The following is a 26,597-nucleotide window of genomic DNA, read 5'->3' as shown; positions in this document are numbered from 1 at the left end:
AACATTTCAGGGTTATACGGTTAACTGTTTATGAGTAAAAAAAACATACCGACAAATTTATTTTGTAAAGGTAGATAACTCCTATAAAATTTCATCGAATCGCTTCGATCCAAATACGCCAAAAATTACTAAGGATGTAACAAACAATTTGTAAAAAGAATTTTGTCGCTATCTTTTTTTGTTACGAAGGAGATGCACACAGATGATAAACAGTGAATAGGGAGATAACTCTTACAAAGAAAATGGTTCGGCTTAGCAGGGTGAAATTTAAAAGCGCAAAAACTATACGATACAATATGAGAAATATCTAAGCGACATATTGCGAAACAAACATTTATCGCAAGAACAAAATATGGCGAAAAAAAAAAATAATAATCAGAAGAAAAACAATAAGTCTTTCCACAGAAAAGTGGAAAGACTTAATTATCATAGATTTAATTCAAGGTGTGTCCTTTTTCATTGGAAATTAATGCCCCATAGTTATGTTTTGCTTTCCAGGATAAAAGACAAAAGGAAATACCTATATGTAAAACATGCAAGATATGGAAAAGAAACTTTTATAAAGTTAAATTTATTTTCAACATAGATTTGAATTATCAAATCTGCAGGTAAGAAAATAACAAATGTAAGAGAATCTGGTTATATATAGTCCTTATTCTTTTTAATTATGGTTAACTGCTTACAAGTGATAAACTGTAAAACAAAGATTGGAAGATTTTGGAATTTAGGTCAGGAGTTTGTCAATGTCATATCAATGATTTTACTCAATGAATTCAGTTAAAATATTTAAATGATTTAGAAGAATTTGTTATTGGTTAAGTTTTCATTGCTGACTGCTCATGAATTTTGCACTTTAATTTTATATTCCCTTTTAATACAAAGAGAGAATTGAATTATAGTGTTTTATTCATGCCTTAATCTTTATTATTTGTACTCTCTGTCATTGGCAAAGAATCTGATGTGTAAATGTTTTCGGGGGGATCTTACAAATTGACCCTAGTTCTGATAATAAACCATTAAACAATTTGTCTACTTTCCAAATTGAAAGAAAAAAAAATAAGTAGTGTGGCGGGAAAATAATAATAATGTTTTTGTTCAATCAAATCATGTCTTTTTTTCAAGGGAGGAAAATATTTTAGTAAGATGTGCTGTTGGCAGAAATCACTATACGTATGACTTTTCAAAATTGCCAAAAATAAGTGAGTATGAGTCTTTTTCTCTGTCACAATTCATTTAACGAATAACCTGCATCAGGGATTCAGAATCTCTCAAATCCGCCATCTGTCTGTAAACACATACTGATACTTTTGTTCCAAAAACAAAAGTGGCAATACAAAATTGCAATCATTTTATCTTGAACATTTTCATTGTTTAGGGATCATCTACTTGATCTCATATTCATGATATTCATGGTTTATGGTCTATTCGTGCAATTCTTTTTTTAAAATGGCTTGTCTCATTAAGACTATGTTTTGTGGATTAAATTATTGTTAGGTCTACATTTACTACAGGTATGGTTCATCTGAATTTTTTTAATCTAATTTTCACGATTTATGGATTTTCATTAAGGTTTGTTTCCTAGATTGTCTACCCAATATATATAGGTTAACATTATTTTGTATTTGAAATGAATGCAAGGTGTTTTCATTTGTCAGACAGGGTAAACTTAGTCTAGACTTCATTTAAATGATATCAACATAAAATTCCACTATGAGTAAATCTGGATAGAAATTTTTGCATGTGATCTGTTAATTTAAAAAAAGAATTATAGAATAGTTAATCGAAGAATTCAAATAGAGAAAAATATTCAACGAGTGACCGAACAACACATTAATTCACGAATGCGCGTATGAGTTAATTATCAGTGTTGTTCGGTCACGAGTTGAATATTTTTCGATATTTGAATTCTTTAATTAGTTATTCTTTTTATTACATTGGCAAATGGCTTTTTTTTAAAGAAATTAATGAAAAACATGTAAGGAACTATATCTTTTTTCTACGAATTCACAATTTGTTTTGATCCGCCGTTATCGACGTCTTGACAACGCCTATTGTTGTATGACGCACTGGCGGATCTAGAAATTTCCATAAGTGGGGGCCCACTGACTGCCTAAGAGGGGGCCTGCTCCAGTCACACTTCAGTGATTCCCTATATAAGCAACCAAATTTTTTCAAAAAGGGGGGGCAGGGGGGCCGCCCCTCCCTGCCCCCCTAAATTCGCCTCTGTGACGTAGGAGAGTGAAATAATCACGTTTATTTCACATGTGAAGTAATCGGGTTTTTATTTAACTGGAAAATCAATGTAATTCATTGCAACCAATGTAATAAGTGTGTTTAGTGTCAACCGTGTATTTTTTATTGTTACACCTGTCCAGGCTTTTTGGCCATGCTATATCTCAGTGGCAAGTTTATGCACATGCATGTTACCAAAAAGTTAATGTCATTGATATAATGTATGACTGATTTTGTATCTTTGATGTACCTTACAGAATAAAATTCCAAACTCATTATCAAATATATTATTTCTTGTTTCAGGGAAAAACAACAAGGAAACAACAGGAATTTTGATAGGCATTATAATCTGTGTAATCGTACTAGTTGGATTGTTCGTACTTATATATAAGCTATATAAGCGTGGTACTTTCAGAAGATGTTTGAGAGGTAATAATTATGTCAGTCTACATCTATTGTTAAATCTGACCCTGTTAACTCATGCACAGGTATGCAATTGAATGTGTGTTTTTCAAAACTAAGAGCGCAAAAAACAAAATTTGATAGTTTTCTTATATGTGCCTATTCAGTAAGCTTGCTGAAGTCCTGATTTATTGACTTCAAAACTATTACATATCTTATGTATGTTAAATTTGGTGATCAGTTTAAATTAACGGAAGTGATTTGGGATATGTCAATGATATTTGATATGCAGTTATATTTGGCATATCACTTTTTCATGGAATTATTTGACAATGAATTAATGACTTTGTTGGTTGTGCATAGAAAGTAAATCCATACTTAATTTCCATATATGCAGTTCACTTTCATAACTCTATGCAGCCAAGACATGTCTCTGCAGGATGGACCTTAAAATGAACAACAAAGATTATTTTTGAATGTTTGCCTCGAAATGAATAAGAATACCAGGAGTTATAATTAGTACATTATACAACTAAAGCATAGACGTGTTCATATTCTTGTAATTTGTACAAAAGTTAAATGATTCAAATAAAATCTATTTTAGCTTATCTTGCCCAAAGGCTAGGTCCATTTTCTACATTTGAAAATGCCTGTACCAAGTCAGGAATATGACAGTTTTTGTCCATTCGTTTTTGATGCGTTTTGTTATTTGATTTTGCCATGTGATTATGGACTTTCCAAATTGATCTTCCTCTAAGTTCAGTATTTTTGTGATTTTACTTTTCACAACTCTATTTTGTCCTATATATTCCTGTTAATATTTCCTATACCTGTTTTTTAAAGTGAAACATTTTCACTTGTCAACTATATTCTTATTCTCACCTAAACTGTACTTCAGCTTTGCATTTAGAAATTTTAGTTAAATTGTACATACACTTGTCTGTTATTTCCACTTGAATAGGTAAACACCTCTTTTTCATAGGATGGTTTCACGTTTTGTATGTATTTGTTATATCTGTCACATTGGTTTTTATTAAAGTCATAAGAAACCTCAAATTAAAAAAATAATGCATATGTTTTTTATAACTCAATGGATAGTTTTCATTATAAAACTTAAGTACGTATACTTTTTTCTGAAGAAAATTCCTTAATTTGTTCATATTAAGAAGAAGTTTACTTAATTTTAATTGCTTCCTTCCAGGAAGCAATTCCCCCGACATATTTTCCGTATGCAAAGTGACCTCCGTGTGACATATCTCATAAAAATCCGGTGATCGCAATACGCATGGATGTCCTTAAAATAAACTATTATCTGATTTGTACATGTTAAACCCGTGTCAATATTCATGATTTTTTGTTGATTGTTGACAAACAGGTGACAATCGTTAAACTTCGACTTCAAACACGAACTTTAATTACCTGTCATATTTTCACAACAACACTGACCGATTGAAAAAAAAATTGACGATTATACGAAATTTATGCGAAAAAAATGATAAAATCGTGCACAGAAGACTAAGTTTATGATGTTTGTATGCATTGGTTCAAGAATTGGATTAACATTATTTTTCACCGGTCACTCATTTATTATGACTTTAAAAAAATTTAACTTTTTCTTATTTTCATATTTTCTGAAATACTTGACAAATTTAAACCTAACTTGTATATGATTATGTGTGGAACTTAATGAAAATAATATCATTGGCGTTGATTTAGGTGGATACAAATATTTCTCTAAAAATATTTCTTAGCTGTTATTACTGGTCAAGTTTTGAAGAAAAATAAAACTAACGACATGAAGTTTGTTACAATATGTCATCTATTTCAGATACTGGAAATGTTGAAAATTTAAGAGGTAGTAGGTTAAATGAAATTGAACAAAACAACAGCCAAGAAGAAGAGCGTTTACTCCATGAGGGAGCCCCAAACTTAAATACAAATAATTCGAACGGGCAAAAAAATGCAATCATAAAGCCTGGTGTAAAGAATGAAGGTACACCTGTTCAGTCCTGTCATAATGCTGTGAATAGTTGTGAAGTATGTAATGGTACAGGCCAGATGCCTCAATCACCTGATGGTGTAGCTATACCGGTATATTGTGATAGAAGAAAGTCAGGAGAACAACCTACAATGGCAATTGGAAGTGAAATGAGTTATACTGACTCAAAAAAGGAAAATTCATTGGAGAACACAAATGTGAAAGACAGTGAACAATTGACTACATCTGGTGTACCAAATTTACATGCAGATTCTTCACTTTCTGGAGGTAATGAGCTGTACATGTATTTGTAAATTTATATGTTAACATTTACCTAGGAATTTAAACTACCACCAAATATATTTTTATTTTTTGGGTCTGGTCTTGTTTGACATTTCATACTTATATTTGGCAGTTAAGTCATTGCTACGATGAATAAACTCATCGTACTCTTAGTAGATACCATGATTGAAATTTTTTATTTGCACTAGACACACGTTTCGTCTACAAAAGACTCTTCTGTGATGCTCGAAAAAAAATAAAAAATGCCATATAAAGTTTGCAATTAAAAAGCATTGAGGACCAAACATTCCTAAATGTTTTGCTTATAACAGCTAAGGTTATTAACAAATTAACAAATACTCACAAAATCACACATCAGATGAGCAGTTCTTGCTTTGAAATACCAAAAGAATATGATTTTGAAGGAATAACAATATAAGAACAAGTATTTCAAAATTGTCAATAATTTCTGGCAAGAAAGTTACAACTCTCTTTACAGTCAAAACATTTTTGTTTCAATTTGTTAACGCAACAAATAAACATTACTACCCTCCTGATAAAACATGAAGTTAAATGTTGATCTTACATGCCATCTGCATGTATCGAATAAAGGCTTGTATATATATTCCAGTTATATTCTGCAAAAATGAACCTTCTATACAGGAGTGTGAACTATAGAGTACGCAAAGCAAGAAATATGAGAAATAATTTGATTTTCTGCGGTTGGTTTACGTTCCATCTTGTTTGTTATTGAAATTAATAATTTAATATAATCCATATTAATATGTAATTTTATTCAACATTATATATAAGCTGATAAATTTTAAAATTAAACGTTTGACTACAAATTTATCGTTGCTTTTAACTACATTGCTTAAAACAAATTCCAAGCAAAGACTTACGCTCATAAACGAAGCAGACAAAACTATAAACAGCAATAAGTCATAACGGGTAAAAAAAGAGTCATACCCTTTATAGGTCAACAGAAAAAATTAAACAAAGGTTAATTAATATTGTTTTATTTTGTAGATTTTGCCGGAATAAATAAAAAAAGAAATGCAGAAGAAGAATGAGAGATTAGGGTAAAGCATTTTCAAGAATCTGTCTTGCCAGTATGACTCTTTGCAATACATGTACCAAGCTTTATATTACAAATAAATTATTTCAATGAAACAGATTTGCATATGGATGAGATGATCCTATCAGTAGATTCTTTGCTTTTATTAGCTCACTTTACGGACAAACATATTTTTTTCTCTAAATATTATGAATCAATGTGGATAGCTGAATTTAAAAACTATTTTTTAGTGTCAAAAGCTGTTTTAAAGTCTTAGCTTGAATAACATGAAAATCCAGACTAGCTAGGAAATGATTAAAAGGTCGACCTGGAATTTAATACATATTTGAAATTTTTGTGATAAATATAGGTACCTTTATGATAACCTTGGGATTTAATTGCCTTATAATATCTATTTTTGGAATGAAAGCATCTTTTTTGTAATTTCGTTAGATTAAATGATTATACTTTACCTTGGTCCAGTCCGTTTACACTATTAACATTATTGGTTGTATTTCTGGAACCAATTCAGTTCAGTATGACAATCATTGGTATTTTTAGTTCAGGGATTAAAACAATTATGCACACCTTATGAAATATATAACAGAACTAGATTTAGTCTCCTTTATCTGAAATGACCTGTTGATTGTGCAATTTTTAAGAAGAAGTGATTATTAGCAATATTCAAACTGATTTATCAAATACCAAATATTTTAGTTTGATCAAACCAAATTGTTGATTTAGCAATTAAAGGGTAGATAATTCACAAGTAAAACTGTTATAGAGGAATGATATAGAAATTTTCAATTTTTACTTGCAGCAAGAAAACAAGGTCGGTGAAATAATTTTTTCTTTTCTTTTCCCATTTTATATCCAAATTAAGTCAATTATGTACTTGTATAAAACTTATAGCTTGAATTAAAGCACGGTGACCCAATTTTGTTATCTTTATTCTGTTTTAAAAAAGCATAGAAAAATAAAACTTTATTTTGGAAAAGTATATAAAATGTAGCACCTTAAAACTATCTATGTTTTGCATTGTAATTCAGTAAGAATGTATGTGATGCATTGCAGAATAATGTTTCCATGTACTTTATATGAGATTTAAATATAAAATCTTCTCCATAATTGATTGCAATGTATGACAATATCATTTTATATCTGCATGTTGCCTCCTAAGATTATTTCTGAAACTGCATGCATTCTTAAATATACAGATATCATTTTAATTTTTTTGTTTTTGAGCTAGTTTTTATACCAGTTTTTATTATATTATATTTATGTTATACTGTAGCATGTACCTTTTATTAGTGTGGTGATGTTGCATACAGAGGGATATTCTAGTATGTCTAAAACAATTAACTTGACTCTTAACACTTAAGGATGGATTGGTTTATTCTGTATTTTCATTCCAATTTTTTTAGACTTTTAAGATAAAATCAAGACAGTGTTTTTCTTTTATTTTAAAGGATATTCCCCTAGTTTCTGGAATTGAAAAAGGTGAGTTTGTCTTTCTTTTTGAAAATCTGTTTTGTTATGGCAGAGCAAGGGGTCTTTTAACTTTTATGTTTAAATCACAATATCAAATGTCATACAATAACTCGAGGATGATTACCTCTTTCTTTTCAAACTCTACAGTAAAGAGCAAAGGTAAGAAATGTGTTTTCCTTCTTTTGAAAGGGAGTTATGGGACTTAATTAATCAGATTGCAAGCCACAGTTCACATGTCACAAACAAGCCAGGGTAATGATAGTATTGCCTATTGAAATCTGACAAGAAAGAAATGTTATAAATGTTAAAAACATTAATACATGAAATGTTATAAATTCCCAAAATGTTTCCTAAAAAAATGAATATATCCCGCAAGATCTGAAAACCAGTCTCCTGACTTTAATATTCAATGACCAAGGGTTATTATTCGAGAAGGTCTATAGACCACTTGGATGGGGAAGATGCCTGACTTGTTGATTCATCCTAGTTCGTTGTACATAAAGCTGGTTGCTTATCTTAATGGAATCAAATCCTTAATTAAAAGGGGGATAATGTGAAGGTTGTAATTGTCCATAACAAAACAAAGGAAAACCATTAAAAAATTAAACAGTGCCACATGTGAAGCATGATTTCCCTACCCTTCCAGAGCACCTGAAATTAGTCCCACTTTAAGAGAGGGTGTCGTTTTGTTTAGTCTTTAGTTTTTTATATGTTTTTTCTTATTGACTATTATTTGTTTGTTTGTCTTTTTCTTTTTAGCCATGGTGTTGTCAGTTTATTTTCGATCTACGAGTTTGAATGTCTCTCTGGTATAGTTCGCCCCTCTTTTAAATGAATGTTTTTCTGAATAATTTTACAATTTTATTTGCTCATAGTATCTTTTATTCAATATGCTGTTCTTCTTTTTAAAAAGGATTATGATTTACATTGATGCTTTTTGGCGTTTAAATATTTATTTGATTAAATGAATATTTAAATGAGTAAAAATGTATTGCATATTCAAAGATGTAATTACCAGTAATTGCCTGTATATAATGTGCTGTATAGTAGTTTTTAAATTTTCAAATTATTGTTTGTCTATTATATATTGTTAGCTTTTGACAACACTTTTATGTTAAACTTCTAGATTTGATTACAATCAACTATCCACTTTTTCTATATTTTTACAATTGCTCACAATCAAATATTGACTTATGCTATATTGTTAGATTTGCACACAATCAAATAATGAACCCTTTAATATTTTTCCTCAACATCTTGTTGTTTTAATAAAGGGACATAACACAACTACTCACCGTGAATTAAAATAATCTTCGCCTACTTGTTTTATATGGAATATATACAGTCACCACGCGTTTAATTACTTTTAAACAATCAAATTCCTAGAAATGTATAGGAGGTAGGATAATTACTGATGCTTCATTTCTACATTTGCACACAACACAATATCTACATGTACTATATTTCTACATTTGCTCACAATAAAATGTCTACTTATGCTATATTTCTACATTTGCTCACAATAAAATGTCTACTTATGCTATATTTCTACATTTGCTCACAATAAAATGTCTACTTATGCTATATTTCTACATTTGCTCACAATAAAATGTCTACTTATGCTATATTTCTACATTTGCTCACAATAAAATGTCTACTTATGCTATATTTATAACTTTTGCTCACAATAAAATGTCTACTTATGCTATATTTATAACTTTTGCCCACAATGGAATGTCTACTTATGCTGTATTTCTAAATTTGCTCACAATAAAATGTCTATTTATGCTATATTTATAACTTTTGCCCACAATAGAATGTCTACTTATGCTGTATATCTACATTTGCTCACAATAAAATATTCAATTATCATTTACTTCTACATTTGCTTTCTCTGAACCAATGTACATTTTGCCAGAACATTATCAATTACAGGTGAAAAAGTTCAATTCTCTGTGTGTTATAGCCTAGTTGTGATAACAATTATAATCTAATAGTTTCTACCGGATGTGTATGTTTTTGGAACATGATCTTTTCAGTCATAAACAACATCTTTACCAAATTTAATTTGATACTGCTAAAAGAAGTGAGAAAGATTTATTTTTTTATTTTTATGTCAATAGGACAAAGGCTCAGATTCACAGTAGATATTGGTGGACATAAAATCAGGCGTACGTTTTATTTCCTGTTTAAACTTTTAAATTTTATGTAAATCATTCACTGTTCTGCTTTTGTAATGACTCATGGAATATTGATTTGGGGCGGAGGGAGCAAGTTCACTCACAGCAGTTAATAATTTACTGATTTTATTAGAATTTTCTTTTGTGTCCATGTTGTATCCTTGGACTACAAGTTCAAGAGAGGGGCGATATACAAGAGGTTTGCTCAAACTCATAGATCGAAAATAAACCGAAAACGCCAAGGCTAACAAAGAAAAAGACAAATAGACAAATAATAGTACACAAGACGCAACATAGATGACTAAATATTAAGCAACACTAACCCCAACAAAACAGAGGGTAATTTCCGGTGCATCCGGAATGATAAGCAGATCCTGCTTCACGCGTGGCACCTGTCGTGTTGCACATGTTATTACAAACCCGGTAAATAGTCTCTTTCGCTAGATCACATTCGTGAAAAGGGAAGGCGATTGTAGTTACGACATAAGGAACATATCCGATATGATCTGGGAAACGGTTACTCAATAACTGCCAACCGACTCGTGATGGCGTCCGAAGAGATGATTTCAATATCACCATTAGGGACTCTTGGTTTAATAACTTCCTTGTAAGTTCAACATTCACCCAACTAAGCTGGATACTATCCCTTAGACAGAAGATTTCTGGGTTAATTTGGTAAAATATTTACAACAGGCTTTACATAGTCTTTATCACCAAGGCCAAAAACAATTAAGGCGGCCAGTTTGTTTATGAATTTTCGAAAATTCCACCTGACAACCGATCAGACAATAGTTTTAAGTTGAATCAATGCAGACAAGATTATTAACTGATGCGCATTAGCTAGTTGATACATTTGTCTTTAAAAATACAACTGACATATAAGGATCGTAATGGTGCAATATGGATAAATTTATCGGTTTCCAAGAGCAAAATTGGTAGCGCGTCATCCCTACAATGGCTTCCGTTTCTACGATTGTGAAAATGAACTGGCGTAATGGGGAGATAATTTTGACGAAGTAGGATCCTGACTGTCAGGCAGTCCGTCCTGTAAGAGTCATCACGATCCTGATACCACACAACTGAATTCAATGAAACTTTGAAGATAATAAGGACATTATATGTTGATGTGCACATCAACATGAAATTATAATTCAATTCTTTTTCTAGAAGTTTAACTCATTTGAACTAAGAATTAAAGCCTAAATATACTGCTGCAACAGTTCATAACATTACTTCTCTGAAACTCCATATGGGAATTTGCTAATACTTTGTAGTGAGTAAGTGTGGAGTTAATATGTAGATGTTCAAAGTCCACATGAAATCTTTTTTTATTTAGTTGACTTATATAGGAGTTGTGAGTCTTTGAATCTAAGAATTTAGTCAGATTGTGTAGCCGAGTGACAACATTTGGGTATCGGGTATGTTAGCATGATCTCAAAGGTTCTTCCATTTTCTACAACACAACCATAAAGCTTCCTACTCGGCTAATGCAACCATGGTGCTTCCAGTTTAATTTTGTATTTATCTTTTTAGGGATTTTTTATTCATGTCCGATATATAAAAGTCCTCATTCAATGTTTTCAAAGCAAAATATGCTATAATATATGAATGTGAGATGCCGTCCAAAATAGGCGCTTTAGAGCTTTAGCATACACTTGCCAATGATTGAAAAGTGTATCATATCCTCTAGATAAAATTTTGTTGTTTTGTATTGTTTGGTTGCTGTTTTGTTTTTAAATTTAGTATTAATTTTCGTATTTATCATTGTATCAAGATATTTTTTTACACAATAAATATATATAATGGTTTTATATTTATTCATACATTTTGTATAAAAGTATTTTATTTTCCATTTCTGGCATTTTCAAGAGCTGTCTCCTTCATAATGTCCTGTTTTATGTATCAAATTATACTCATGTGTTTAAGATGTAACACACAGTTGTTCGTATCTTGCTCACATATTTGAATTCTTATTTTAATATAAGTAACAATAAGCATTCATGTTCATTTTACATATGCTCCCGCAAGCAAGTTAAGTTTGTTCAATGCTCATTTTAATTATGAAATTATATGAACTTCGCGTCTCTTTTATTCTCATTTTATAAAATATTATTGTATTTGATTATAATGTTATTGAAATTGCTTCTAAATGCGCTTTTAAGAAATAAAACCATGAAGCAATTTCACTGATTTATTCATTTATTTGTCAGGCCCATGATCGTCCCCATCATCAGACCGCAAGGAGTGGTGTAAGTTAAGTTCATTATAACTGTAAAGCTACAACCACAAATATCCATAAAGTTAATATGATAGTTATATTCGATTGCTCAGTAAAATTATGTGATCTTTTATGGTTTATTGAGTCTTGTATTTTGAGATGACACATTATTTTTGGTGGGGTTTGTGTTGTTTATTCTTTAGTTTTCTACGTTGTGTCATATGTACTATTGTTTTTCTGTTTGTCTTTTTCATTTTTAGCCATGGCGTTGTCAGTTTATTTTCGATTTATGAGTTTAACTGTCCCTCTGGTATCTTTCGTCCCTCTTTTATCAAACTCAGAGGAAAGCAAGTTTGCATGATTGGATTTTGAACAATGAAAAAAAGTAAAATCACAAAAATACTAAACTCAGAGGAAAATTAAATTGGAAAGTCCCTAATCACATGGCAAAATCAAATGACAAAACACATCAAAAACGAATGGACAAAAACTGTCATATTCCTGACTTCGTAAAGACAAATAGGCTTTAGCCATCACTTGGCGTTCATCTTTTCCTCTGAAACTACTGAACAAATTCCAACCAAACTTAAGCTGAATGATCATTAGGGTATCTAGAAAAAGTTTGTGTTTTATTTTCTGTTTTGTCTAAAAACATGGCCGCCATGGCTAAAAATAGAACATAGGGGTAAATGCAGTTTTTGGCTTATATCTCAAGCAAATCTGACATGGGGTTAAAGTGTTCCTAAGGTAACGTTCTATCAGCCCTGAAATTTTCAGATGAATCTAATAACCTATTGTTGGGTTGCTGCCACTAAATTGGTAATTTTAAGGAAATTTGGCAGTTTTTGGTTATTATCTTGAATAGTATATTAATTGTAAAGATAAACTGTAAACAGCAAATACGTTCAGCAAAGTAAGATCTACAAATAAGTTCCTATGACCAAAATTTTTAATTGACCCCTTAAAGAGTAATTGCCCTTTAAGGACAATTTGTTTATCATGTTTTCTTACTTAAAAAATCTTCTTTTCTGAAACCACTTTACCATGCAATTCCAACCAAAGTTAAGCTGAATGATTCTTAGGTTGTCTAGAATAATGTTTGTGTTTTATTTTCTGTTTCGTCGAAAAACATGGCCGCCATGGATAAAAATAGAACACAGGGGTAAAATGCAGTTTTTGGCTTATATTTTAAAAACCAAAGTAGTAAAAAGTAAAATCACAAAAATACTGAACTTAGAGGAAGATCAATTGGGAAAGTCCATAATCACATGGCAAAATCAAATAACAAAACGCATCAAAAACGAATGGACAAGAACTGTCATATTCCTGACTTGGTACAGGCATTTTCAAATGTAGAAAATGGTGGATTAAACCTGGTTCTATAGCGCTAACCCTCTCACTTTTGTAATGACAGTAAGAGCAAATCTGACATAGGGTAAACGTGTTCATAAGGTAAAGTTCTATCAGCCCTGAAATTTTCAGATGAATCTAATAACCCATTGTTGGGTCGCTGCCACTAAATTGGTAATTATTCTTTTTCTTTCGCTTATGAAAAAAGTATGACAAAAAAACTGCATTTTCAAACACTTATTATAATACATAAAAACAAAAAACAAACTACGATAAATTGGACACTTAAACTCTTAAACGAAAGATAAATGCCCAAAAAAAATTGAAGGTGAACGATTCCGGAGCTTGAGAGCCTCTTGTTAAATGTAGAAATAGTGGATTTAACCTGGTTTTATAGCGTTATACCTCTCACTTTGTACGACAGTCTCATCAAACTAATGGACCGCACGTTATGAAGTACATGTATAAAGTATTATCCAAGTCAGATATTTCAAGTGATTTTTCCTTTGCACTCCATTGAGTGTTCTAGTTTCTGTAGACCAAATAATCTGTTTATCAACTAGCTGTCAGATAACTGCGAGTACTCTCAGATCTGTTCATTGTGTCTTTTTGTGTCGGGATGTATAAGTACCGGGCCACGTCCACTTGTATTTTTGTCTATCTGATGAGTTAAGCCTTTTTCAACTGATTTTTATAGTTCGTTCTTATGTTGTACTGTTATACCACTGTCCCAGCTTAGGGGAGGGTTGGGATCCCGCTAACATGTTTAACCCCGCCACATTATTTATGTATGTGCCTGTTCCAAGTCAGGAGCCTGTAATTCAGACGGATGTCAAGTTGGTTCAATATTCAACATTCAACATTCAACATTCAATTTTTTTTTTTTTTTTTTCTTGTATCCATTTTCAACATTCAACATTCGATTTCAACATTCAACATTCGATTTCAATATTCAACATTCAACATTCAATTATTTTTTTTCAATTTTTTTTTTGCATCCATTTCAACATTCAACATTCGTTTTCAACATATAGCATTCGTTTTCAACATTCAACATTCGTTTTCAACATTCAACATTCGTTTTCAACATTCAATTTTCAACTTTCAACATTCGTTTTCAACATTCAACAATCGTTTTCAACATTCAACAATCGTTTTCAACATTCAACATTCGTTTTTAACATTCAACATTCGTTTTCAATATTCGATTTTCAAAATTCAACATTCGTTTTCAACATTCAACATTCGTTTTCAACATTCGACATTGGTATTCAACATTCAACATTCGTTTCCAACTTTCTATTTTCTACTTTCAACATTCGATTTTCAACTTTCAACATTCGTTTTCAACATTCAACATTCGTTTTCAACATTCAACATTCGTTTTCAACATTCAACATTCGTTTTCAACATTCAACATTCGTTTTCAACATTCAACATTCGTTTTTAACATTCAACATTCGTTTTCAACATTCGTTTTCAACACTCAACATTCGTTTTCAACATTCGTTTTCAACATTCAACATTCGTTTTCACTATTCAACATTCGTTTTCAACATTCAGCATTCGTTTTCAACATTCGATTTTCAACATTCAACATTTGTTTTCAACATTCAACATTCGTTTTCAACATTCAACATTCGTTTTCAACATTCAACATCCGTATTCAACATTCAACATTCGTGTTCAACATTCGACATTGGTTTACAACATTCGTTCTCACTATTCAACATTCGTTTTCAACATTCAACATTCGTTTTCAACATCGAATGTTGAAATCGAATGTTGAATGTTGAAAACGAATGTTGAATATTGAAAACGAATGTTGAATGTTGAAAACGAATGTTGAATGTTGGAAACGAATGTTGAAAGTTGAAAATCGAATGTTGAAAGTAGAAAATAGAAAGTTGGAAACGAATGTTGAATGTTGAATACCAATGTCGAATGTTGAAAACGAATGTTGAATGTTGAAAACGAATGTTGAATTTTGAAAATCGAATATTGAAAACGAATGTTGAATGTTAAAAACGAATGTTGAATGTTGAAAACGATTGTTGAATGTTGAAAACGATTGTTGAATGTTGAAAACAAATGTTGAAAGTTGAAAACGAATGTTGAAAACGAAAGTTGAATGTTGAAAACGAATATTGAATATTGAAAACGAATGTTGAATGTTGAAAACGAATGTTGAAAGTTGAAAATCGAATGTTGAAAACGAATGTTGAATGTTGAAATGGATGCAAAAATTAATAATAAAAAAAAAATAATTGAATGTTGAATGTTGAATATTGAAATCGAATGTTGAATGTTGAAATCAAATGTTGAATTTTGAAAATGGATACAAGAAAAAAAATGAATGTTGAATGTTGAATATTGAAATCGAATGTTGAATGTTGAAATCGAATGTTGAATGTTGAAAATGGATACAAGAAAAAAAAAATTGAATGTTGAATATTGAAATCGAATGTTGAATGTTAAATTCGAATGTTGAATTTTAAATTCGAATGTTGAATGTTGAAATCGAATGTTGAATGTTGAAAATGGAAACAAGAAAAATAAAAAAAAAATGAATGTTGAATGTTGAATATTGAAATCGAATGTTGAATATTGAAATCGAATGTTGAATGTTGATATCGAATGTTGAATGTTGAAAATAGAAAAAAAAAAAAAAAAAAAAAAAATTGAATGTTGAATGTTGAATATTGAAATCGAATGTTGAATGTTGAAATCGAATGTTGAATTCGAATGTTGAATGTTGAAAATGGATACAAGAAAAAAAATTTAAAAAAAATTTGAATGCTGAATGTTAAATATTGAAATCGAATGTTGAATGTTGAAATCGAATGTTGAATGTTGAAAATGGATACAAGAAAAAAAAATAAAAAAAAAATTGAATGTTGAATGTTTAATATTGAAATCGAATGTTAAATGTTGAAATCGAATGTTGAATGTTGAAAATGGATTCAAAAAAAAAAAAAATTAAAAAAAAAATTGAATGTTGAATGTTGAATGTTGAATATTGAACCAACTTGACATCCGTGTAATTCAGTTGTTGTCGTTTGTTTATGTGTTACATATTTGTTTTTCGTTCATTTTTTTTACATAAATAAGGCCGTTAGTTTTCTCGTTTGAATTGTTTTACATTGTCTAATCGGGCCTTTTATAGCCGACTATGTGGTATGGGATTTGCTCATTGTTGGAGGCCGTAAGGTGACCTATAGTTGTTAATGTCTGTGTCATTTTGGTTTTTTGTGGATAGTTGTCTCATTGGCAATCATACTACATCTCATTTTTATATTTAAATTTGTCATTCGATATTTTCTTTTCACTCGTTTATATTCTATTTGCTTTTTTCTTGAATAGTACTGTTACATTATCAGTTGTCCAATTGTTCGGAACTTGTTTAAGGTATAATAACCTTTCAAGTTGTATATTTCAGATAAGGTAATATTTTATCATCTGTAAATATTACATTCTGCAGGATATTTTGTCTAAGCCGCTTGCTTTATTGGCGTTTATTGGTTGATTCGGTACCTTTTTTTATTCCATTTTTAAACGAATCTATTACTGGGTGTATTATGGTTTACCATTGTCCGTCCATCGTAAACATGTATGAAAATAATTCAAAAACACTTTAACCAATTTTCATGAAACCTTGGTGAATTGCGTATATCCAGTCCGATATGCGGTTTAATTAGAACAAAAGAATTCGACCTCTTGTGTTTAGAAGGTATAAAAGTATATAACAGGTTGGGAACAAACCATCTATATGGTGATTATACCTGTATAGAGGGATAATCCTTCTATAGAGGGGTAAAATTATCCCTCTATAGAGGGGTATTTTTGTTTAGACTGGATTTAAATCAAAATAGGGCAGAATGGCATTCTCTACTTATTATGGCAGTAACCTGGAACAGTTGATGCACGAATTGATGTACTTTGATATGCACATGCCCAGTTTGATGCTTATCTGACTATAAAATATAAAATCTATTGTTCACCATGATTGAAAGCTGTGATGATCAGGTAAATTCTACTCACTTATGTCTCACTGAACAGAATTTCTGTTGTTAGATTTAACATGAAATTTAAAGGTCAACTATTTCTTTTGTTGTTCATCAGGTGTTCAGATAGGTAAACAATAGATTGCAAGTTTTGTAACTTTTGCAGAAAACTGGTTATCCCAATTTTTAGTAAAGTGCAAATGTTGATGCATATAATACTAGAGATTATAGCCAATATAACTAGAGAATGCCATTCTGCCCTAATTTGCTTTAAATCCAGTGCAAACACAAATACCCCTCTATAGAGGGATAATTTTATCCCTCTAAAGAAGGATTATTCCTCTATACAGGTATAATCACCATACAGGGGGTTTGTTCCCAACCTGTATAATAGCACTACGGTAAATAGAATAATTGAAATTCATTTAATTGAGTGTGGAAGGATATTTTAATCCACTTTATGAGTGTGTTTTATATAATGTTACAATGTAACAAACCGGACTGTATCTATCGACATTAACTCCCTTTCGATTTATATACATTTTGAATTTTACTTTTCTCAGTTATGTTATAGATAATGCATATTTTAAGGTTTTTCTTGTCGTAGAACACACCGAGGGGTGTCAGGATTGATCAAATGAAAGACCGACCGTAGGGAGGTCTTTCTTTGTGCAATTCTGACACCCCGAGGTGTGTTCTACGACAAGAAAAACCTTAAAATATGCATTATCTGACTTATATACCGTCAAAAAAATATTATTTTTTATAAAGATTAGTAAAATTTAGCATCCTATTTTACCGACAACACTAAGTGGGATAGTCCTTTCTAATACGTCCAGGTTTTAACACGACCTACGGCTCATTTAGAATGTGAAATAAAACTCGCTAATTAATCTAGATATAAACCTTTTAAAAAATATTATCCATACACAATAAAAAATATTACTGTAACTGCATGAAGTAAGACACAAATGTATTGTTACCACCCGATAACGGTGTATGACAAATTCAAGACACTAAGTAATTTATTGTACCATTTAGCTTATGGAAAAGGGGGAGGGTATGTTTTTTTTTCTATTTGTTATGTCATTTCTATCGCGGAAATCAAAAGTGGTTATCTTTTTAACAATTTTAATTGAATCGAATGAAAAATTCAGAAAGATTGTCTTTTGAATAGCAATACATTTTATTAACAGATAATCAGGATATAATTATATACCCTCCGCACCCGACCCTTTTCTGAGTTACGTTAATATTATTCAATAGAATATAAGATTATCTTATTAGTTGATCATTTGATAGAATAAAAGGTGTACATAAATTTAAAAAAGTTAAGAACTGACACAAAGACGAATATAAATACATGTAGGTCACAGTATGATTTCCTATTCAGCGTTTATCGTCCTGAACATGCATGAAATATTTGCCACTGGACGTTAAGCAAGCAACTAAAAGTCAACCAACCTATTCAGTGTGACTCAATATGATTTTCAAAATCTAACACACGAATATGTTAAATCTGCCTTTTTATTTATGAAAGTCTATATCGAAATTCATCTCACATATATGATGTTTCTTTATCGTAGCGATAAATTAACAAAACTTCACGTTATTTGTTTCTAAAATTAAAATGCGGGCAATGAAGGTTTCTTTTACATCTATCATCGATTGAACTTTAAAATATAAATTTCCAAATCGGCAACAAAAAACTATCAGACGAATAAAATTTTGAAGTAAATTATAAATTGCATTTTTATCAAGGAAAATAATGACCTCACACAGGTCATTATTTTATGCCTTTGAACATATTTCATTGAAACATGGTATCGTCCGGGTTGATTCTGAAAAAGAATGACCTTTCGTTCTGAAAGAAAATAACTCCATATAGGTGTATAAATGATTTTATTAATAAAATAGGGGGATTTTCTAGTTTTCCAAACATGCTCAAAATGCTTTTAGCAGTCTTTATGAAATTTTAGTCATTGGTTTATATCTATCAATATTTATAAATGACATTGAGATATTATGGCACTATAAGGCGCAGCTCTATATTCTTAATGTATTCAGTCTTATTGTATTGACTTGATGCTGTGTTATATTTGAAGTCAGCAGGTTGTTGGTATTTCTATGAGAATTAACTGTAACACGACGGGTGACGTATACGGTGCAGGAAATGTTTACCCGTCCGGAGCACCTGATTTCACTCCCGGTTTTTAGTGGAGTTCGTGTTTTTTCTCATTTCTTATTTATATTGTTGATGTAAATGTCTTTTGGGTTTGTGAGTCTTTGTTTACTCCTTGGTTTCGATTGTTTTTGTCTGTGCACATCTCCTAGTCAACTTTTATTATAAGCTTGAGTTCCATCAGACACTTCTAAAAAACAGGAGGATCAAAGGTGCTATATAATTTCATTACCCATACATGTACGTATATTGATGATATTCTGTCTATTATTCTTGGTGGGTACCCTTTGTGTATCCTCCTGAACTAAAAATTAAAAAAAAAAAATAATACGGAAACAGTTTCCACTGCTTCATTTCTATACATGAGTCTGGTTATACATTTTACATATACCTCGATTTTAAAATTTAGAGTTTTCCTCACCACAGCGTCAACATACCACATTCACTTTGATGCAGTATAAATTTCTCAAAATATACGATACTTAAAAAAGTTGCAGCAGCAACTCAGACTTTGTGAAATCTTGTCTGTGGCTGAATGTATTTTCAATTAGCCGGGGTGTTGTCAAAACAAGTCTCGTCCTTTTTCTGAAAAAAAGATTATCGAAAGTACCAAGCCCTAATAGATAAGTCTGCTCAACAAGTAATACCAGATGTTTTTGAACTATGGAATATATGTGCAGAGATTGTTAACGCGTTTTCCCTTTTTCTATTATTGTACTATTATGCTCCTTTTTATCATATTACAACAGGAGTTTGTTACTATTTGCCGGGTTTGCTATCAATGAAAACCCCGAAAGCTCATTGGGAACCATGCTTCGAATTCTCGTTTGAAAATATTTCCAAAACTTTCACTTACTTCAATTGTCACCTGAATAAATGTGTTCCTACTTGATTTATCTCTTCAATGACAAATATTAAATCCCTTAAGTCACCTCTATTAACATTGTCATCCTTATAACGAACTTGAAATTCCTGAAATAAAATCCATCGAAGCCGTACATTTGAAAACGAAAGTACAAAAAGAGACTCCTCACTTATGTTAATTTATTGAACTTTATTCTTTGATATTAACATGTGCTAATGGCGCAGCTGTTTATCAGTCATTGTGTTGGCAGTTTATTGTCGACTTATTAGTTTGAATGTCACTTCGGTATCTTAGTTCGCCTCTTTTTTTTCGTAAGTATCACTTTGAGTAAAATGTCTATTATTTAAACACTACAGGTGCAGATCGATGAAGTGCGATTCGGATGCAATCGGCTTTACAGTGGTTTTTTTTCCATTTTGTTTAACCTTGTTTTCATATTTAACCTATGTTGTACTTTATCCTGTATTGTGTATACTATAAACTTAATGAACTATCAACTACGAATACGTTTTTGTTTGCATCTATGTCAAATTTACTATCAACTTCAACAACTTTGTTTTTTTTTATGTCTGAGTTATTAGTATATTTGTTTTGTTTATTATATCAGTTGTGCTGTATTTCTGGGATGTCTATTTCACAGTTTTTGGCTTCTGTACCCAAATTATTTTTAAGTCAATCTATTATTTATGTTTGGTTTGCTCATCACATTTTGTGAATATAACGGAATTATTAACAACTGCGATATGAGCGTCAGTTTTGTCTAGCTATAACACCAGGATTAACCAACCAGCTTCTTCGGAAATTGTCTGTACCTAGTTATGAATATGACAGCTGTTTTCCATGATTGGTTGATAAAATTCTATAGCTCGTTTTTGTTTCATCATGTTTTGTGCAAAGTTATTTACATTCAGTTATTGTCAGACCACGTTATTTGATATTTATTATCAATATCATCATGCCACCTTGGAAACACTTAATATATGCTCCTGTGTGACCCAACCATCCAATCCACGCTCAGAAAATCAAATGGTCGTTCCCTAAGACGTTCCCTAAGACGAAATCGAATTTTAAAAGGCAAAATATATCCGCTACTTCGTTCGTGTTGTATGGTTGAAAATGTATATCCTTTATGTGAAAAGAGTATCAGATTTGGAATACATCAATTTTGAATAATAACATTATATGTATGTTTCAGAATAATACGTTATTTTGATTGATTAATAACGCCTCATACTATATTTGTCCTTCATATTGTTTGTGCTTCAGTAATGACTTGTGGGGGAATAATTCCAGATTTCTAAAATGATTCGATACATAGATGGTTTCTATATCATATTCGTTTAAAAAAAGTTATAGCTGCCTTTTGCAATTTAGTAAACAGTTACTTAAAATTTTGCTGCAGAATTTTTATCTTAAATCTAATGTAGAAAAATATAATATACATTGCACAAGGATATAATCGCGTTATTATTAAAACAAAATAACTAAAATACTGAACTCAGAGGAAAATTCAAAACGGAAAGTCTCTAGTCGAATGGCAAAATTAAAACCTCAAACACATTAAACGGATGGATAACACATGATCTATTCCTAAGTTGTACAGTAATTCCTGTTTTTTTTGCAATCATCAATAAAGATCTCAACTACTTTTTTGATACCATAATAGAATAGAAACGATTAAACCAAGAACTATGTCCAAATCAAAACATTCACCTTTCGTAGAGGACTTCGACAATGCAATAGGACAAGTGGAATTCAAAAAACGCATTCAAAGATATTAAAATTGCAGAAATACATATCACGCTAAAGTATTTATGGATGTCATGTACAAAAATATTGCCGATATATTTACCACTTTCGCCAAAAGTGAAAAGTGTATATCAATATTGGATATTTTGACATAAAAGTCAACTTTTTGGAACATTTTGGAAGCTGCTGGATTACTAAATAAACTGTAATCGTAATTGATGCTTTGTGAATAAAATAGTCCATGAGCAATTACATTTCCTCAACTACATCTGTACCGAGAATTTTATCCTTACATATTGTTAGAATACTAATGTCGATCAAAACCCATCTATGTATCCCAATCTCCTTTCCGCTTTGTTTTACTTACTCGTTCTGGTTGTTACAGTCAAAATCTTGATCAAAAGTACTTTAAAGGTACATATGATCGTTCACTTTATCAGTTTGTTCTTTCACTAAAGATTCGTACACATTAACTGACGCACACTGTTCATAAACGTGTGTTCCGTCGTCCAAATTTTCTGCATCAGAAATTTGATCGTATATCTTTGGAATACATACGTCGTAATTGTGGGAGCTGGTCTGCCAATCTCCAGATAATGGTTGGTAAGGACTGGACGTGTCAGAAGTAGTAGTTATAAGTGAATGTGCATGATCTAAAGTGTGCTCAATAATTGCAGGCAAGTCCACTGAACTTTGGGTAACTGTGCGGTTAAAAACATTGTCGGAATGCTCATTGTTCGAAAGTCTTTCAACTGAAGTTGGATTATGTTGAGAACGTGGGCTGCTTTCGATACTTTCGTAATTGTTTTCATTTAAGTTTGTTCCGTTTGCAGATCCCCTATCCGTATCCATTCGTGCATTTGATTGCTTTATTTTGATGTTATTAACATATCTCCTTTGTGCTTGGGAAATTATAAATGATACAATCCCAACGAAAAGTATTATTCCAGAGACAGTAGCAGCAATTATGTATATCTGTAGACTAGCAAAACCTGTAAAAATTAAAGAAATATTATTTGTTTATATTTTGTAAAGCCAAAAGGGATTATAGATACTACAACAAAGTTCTTAAAAACATGAAATCGGCTCATTGTTGCTTTTATAAAGTTAACGTATAGTGGCAAATATGTCATGCATATTCAGAACGACTATAGAATGTACGTTTTTTTGTCGCTTCAAATAAAGGTAGCAGTAGTATAGCGCTGTTCGAAATTCATAAATAGATTGAGGAAAAACAAATCCGGGTTACAAACTAAAACCGAGGGAAACACATCAAATAAAACTGTCATAAAAGTGAGAGGTTTAGCTTGCTAAAAAAACAGGTATAATCTACCACTTTCCACATAAAAAATTGCCTGTACGAAGTCAGGAATATGACAGTTGTGATCCATTCGTGTGATTTTTGAGCTTTTATTTGTGTCTTTTTATTAGGGACTTTTTTTTTTGAATTTTACTTGAGGTTTCTGTTTTACTTTTTTGATAACATATACAAATGTCAATAGAAATATTGCTTTTATGCGGGATTCTTAAATGAAACTGTAAAAATCTGTTCTAGACCTGACTATGGTTGCAATTTGATTAAAAACAACCCTAGTTTCCGCGTTTTAATCTGAGTTAATGTTGTGACATACACCTTAGCTTAAAAGAAATTGTTTATTCACTGTAGCGTTGCAAAAATATGACATTTAAAACTGTTAGTCTCCCGTCTTCTCATCGCGTGTTGCGTGAACACAGAATCGGTATCATACAATTTTACATTTCATTATATAAACTTTTAAATAGTCAGTACCCGTAAACGTCTCATCACTGATCATTATATCTGATACCATATATACATTGACTGTGCTCTCAGATGACACTTTCAACAGCTTCTCGTCACCATTGTTGATTGTTTCTGTGTTTATGGGTTCAGTCGTCGATTTGTATTCTGAAGTTATAGGTAAAATAAATTAAATGAATGATTTAAAGTTAGGAAATTGATATACGTATCGACATGAAAATAATTCAGCGAATTACATTAAATGAGATAGTCGGTGTCAATTTATGTCTTATTGCATACTGATACTTTTTAGAAAGATACAATCATTTTATAGGAAATGTTTATCAATCAACTGTTTAATATTAAATATCTATAACAACACCTTTTCTGTCCGAATATCTAATAATACGAGGCATAAATTTGAAAAGAAGTTGGTATGACTTCCTAGATTATATAATCAAGACATTAAATGAATATGATAACCATCAGACGTATTTTGAATCATATTTGGTTTTTGTTTTTTTTAATACACAAATCAAGTCGTTAGTTTTTCTCAATTGAATTGTTTTATTATTAGTACGATGATTTATAATTGTTCTACATCATTTTGGTTCCTGTTGGAGAGTTGACTGATTGGCAACCATACCACATATTCTTATTCTTTCACCTTGCAGTATAAGCGGGAGTTTTGGCGAGTCACAAAACCAGGTTTAACCCACCATTTTTTTCCTCAAAATGTCCTTTACCAAGTCAGAAATATGACAGTGTTATTAAATAGTCCGTTTTGATGTATGTTGACTTTTGTTTTGTTGCAGTTCAGTGATTCTGTTGTTCCGTTGTTTTCCTCTTATACATGTAGTTTATTTGTTTCCATCGGTTTTAGTTTGTAGACCGGATTTGTTTTCTCTTAATCGATGTATGACTTTGAAAGAACGGTATACTAGTACTACTGTTGCATTTATTTAGGTGGTAAAGTCTGTGCTTAGGTTAGTTTAAGTGGAACCACGTATGGCTAGTTAATAATATTTGATCAGCACTTCCCTATCTTTCGGAGAAGTATATGTCAGTATATATTGATTATGATGTTTTCGACATATTTAACAGAAGAAAACAGCCAAAGGCCACCAATGGATCCGCAGGCGGGCTTTAACTGGCCCCTAAAAATGTGTACTAGTTTAGTGAAAATGGACGTCACGCTAAACTCCTAAACATATAAATAAACCCAAATTATAAAAAAATTACAAGACTACCAAAGGCCAGGTCAAGGCACTAGACTTGGGACAGGTGCAAAAATGCAAGACAGATTTTGTTTCTTGTATTGGTTGGTTTAATGGGTATCACTAATTGTTAGTTAACGATATGTGGTATGCAGTTGCATTCGCATGGGCAAATCTCGTGTTCGTGACAATGATTTGATATCGCCTATGCAGGAATTATCCACTAACTTTGCCGGAAATTTTCTACACCTTTCGTATTAACGATTGTTTTTAGAACATATAAAGACTGACCAGTAGTTCTCGACAACTTCACATGGTTTAATCCGGCGTCATCACGATATTGTTATAATCAATTTTTCATGGTTTCGATACCATAAATCCACCAGGATTTCTTTTTCACTCAACTGTTATTTTTTAGCAAAATGACATGAGTAACCTGAATGACTCGCAGTTGTTATGAACAGGTTGAAGCCGCAATAATCTATTCATATATGTCTGTTAATCTGTTTTGTTCTGCTTTTGAATTGTTTCGTTGTGAGTTGTGTATATTCCTCTAAACTTTTCTTCTGATTTCCCTATTTGTGTAGATTGTTATGAATTTCTACCTTATAAATATTAATTTTATGTTTACCTTTTACAGTCAAGTTGACGTAGTTATACAAGGTATCATTTACCGTGTCAACAGTACAACAATATAAACCCGTATCTTGGAAACTACTGTTTGATATTTCTAAATCATATCTTACTCCTCCTTCTTCGCCAATAATTCGAAGTCTTTGATGGAATGCCAAATTATCATTGATTCTCCAACCATCTGTATATGTTATGCCAATTCCTGTAGATGTATCCCTGTTTCCATTCAGATTTAACCACTGAATTATTCTGTTTCCCAGTATATTCCGGCATGGAAGGATGACAGAATCGCCAACTATACTTCTGATATCAGGATATTGATCAGAAAACACTGCTGAAAAAAGAAATCGGCCCGGATGATTATAAAAAGTCACATATATACTAAATGTATATTTATTTATATATATAATATATTCTAGGCACATTATATAAATACAAATATAGTAGCCGTGTGAATGCTATACAATACATTCATAAATAGAATCTCAATCTAAACTTAATCTGCAATATTAACGATTACTCCTGTATCTTTCTATTTGAATACCTTTAACAAAACATGCATATAATGAGATATAAACGTAGACATCCATTCAATACAATGTCCATCAGTGTATTATTAAGATTACTTAGTGTTAAATTTGAATATATCGTCATTGGAAATTCAGGAAATATTGTTATTTATAACTGAGTATTTCCCGTTTCCGTAACCAATTGAACTGGGGGTAAACGAAAGTAAAACAATGAAAGATACTTATTATTGAATACATTGTACTTCCGTCGTTTTTTCAAAGTTTTGGTAAGAGGAAATATTGCTGAAAATCTAGCCAGATTTATGGTTTTTATCGTATTTCCGTTAAGTTATTGTATTTTGTGTGGTAATAAACTCATCATAGATACCAGGATAAAAATATATAATTACGCCAGACGCGCGTTTCATAGATTTTTAATGGTATTTTAATAACGATAGAGTTTATGAGTTTTAAATTTCACTAGGTATT

General features: G+C 31.1%; 2 protein-coding genes across 2 annotated transcripts in view; one reads left to right on the top strand and one right to left on the bottom strand.

The window, feature by feature from the left end:
* Window positions 1–8,027, top strand: part of LOC139523184 (uncharacterized) — a 40,918-nt gene extending 32,891 nt beyond the window's left edge. The window contains exons 15-19 of the mRNA XM_071316996.1: window positions 499–608; window positions 1,123–1,199; window positions 2,536–2,661; window positions 4,463–4,900; window positions 5,924–8,027. Of these exons, the coding sequence (XP_071173097.1) occupies window positions 499–608; window positions 1,123–1,199; window positions 2,536–2,661; window positions 4,463–4,900; window positions 5,924–5,967 (795 nt within the window). The 3' untranslated portion in view covers window positions 5,968–8,027. The remainder of the gene's footprint in view (window positions 1–498; window positions 609–1,122; window positions 1,200–2,535; window positions 2,662–4,462; window positions 4,901–5,923) is intronic.
* Window positions 8,028–21,512: 13,485 nt separating this feature from the next.
* On the bottom strand, window positions 21,513–26,199 carry LOC139522318 (uncharacterized). Its single transcript, XM_071315858.1, has 4 exons — window positions 26,144–26,199; window positions 25,598–25,933; window positions 23,780–23,917; window positions 21,513–22,982 (listed from the first exon to the last, which is right to left on the bottom strand). Exons 1-4 carry the CDS (start codon window positions 26,187–26,189, stop codon window positions 22,399–22,401), a joined length of 1,104 nt encoding a protein of 367 aa, XP_071171959.1. The 5' UTR covers window positions 26,190–26,199; the 3' UTR covers window positions 21,513–22,398.
* Between the last annotated feature and the right edge of the window lie 398 nt (window positions 26,200–26,597).

Source organism: Mytilus edulis, chromosome 5, assembly GCF_963676685.1.
Source record: "Mytilus edulis chromosome 5, xbMytEdul2.2, whole genome shotgun sequence".
Taxonomy (NCBI): domain Eukaryota; kingdom Metazoa; phylum Mollusca; class Bivalvia; order Mytilida; family Mytilidae; genus Mytilus; species Mytilus edulis.
The sequence above is the reverse complement of the archived record's forward strand: the minus strand, read 5'-3'. Positions and strand labels throughout refer to the sequence as shown.

What these genes read in the sequence shown, in the direction of transcription:
- LOC139522318 (XM_071315858.1), bottom strand. Translation starts at nt 26,189, where the DNA reads ATGGATGTCTACGTTTATATCTCATTATATGCATGTTTTGTTAAAG. An exon ending in CGTCAACTTGACTGTAAAAG is followed by an intron (nt 23,918 to 25,597) that starts GTAAACATAAAA and finishes CTATAACTTCAG; the next exon opens with AATACAAATCGACGACTGAA. An exon ending in CAGTGATGAGACGTTTACGG is followed by an intron (nt 22,983 to 23,779) that starts GTACTGACTATT and finishes TAATTTTTACAG; the next exon opens with GTTTTGCTAGTCTACAGATA.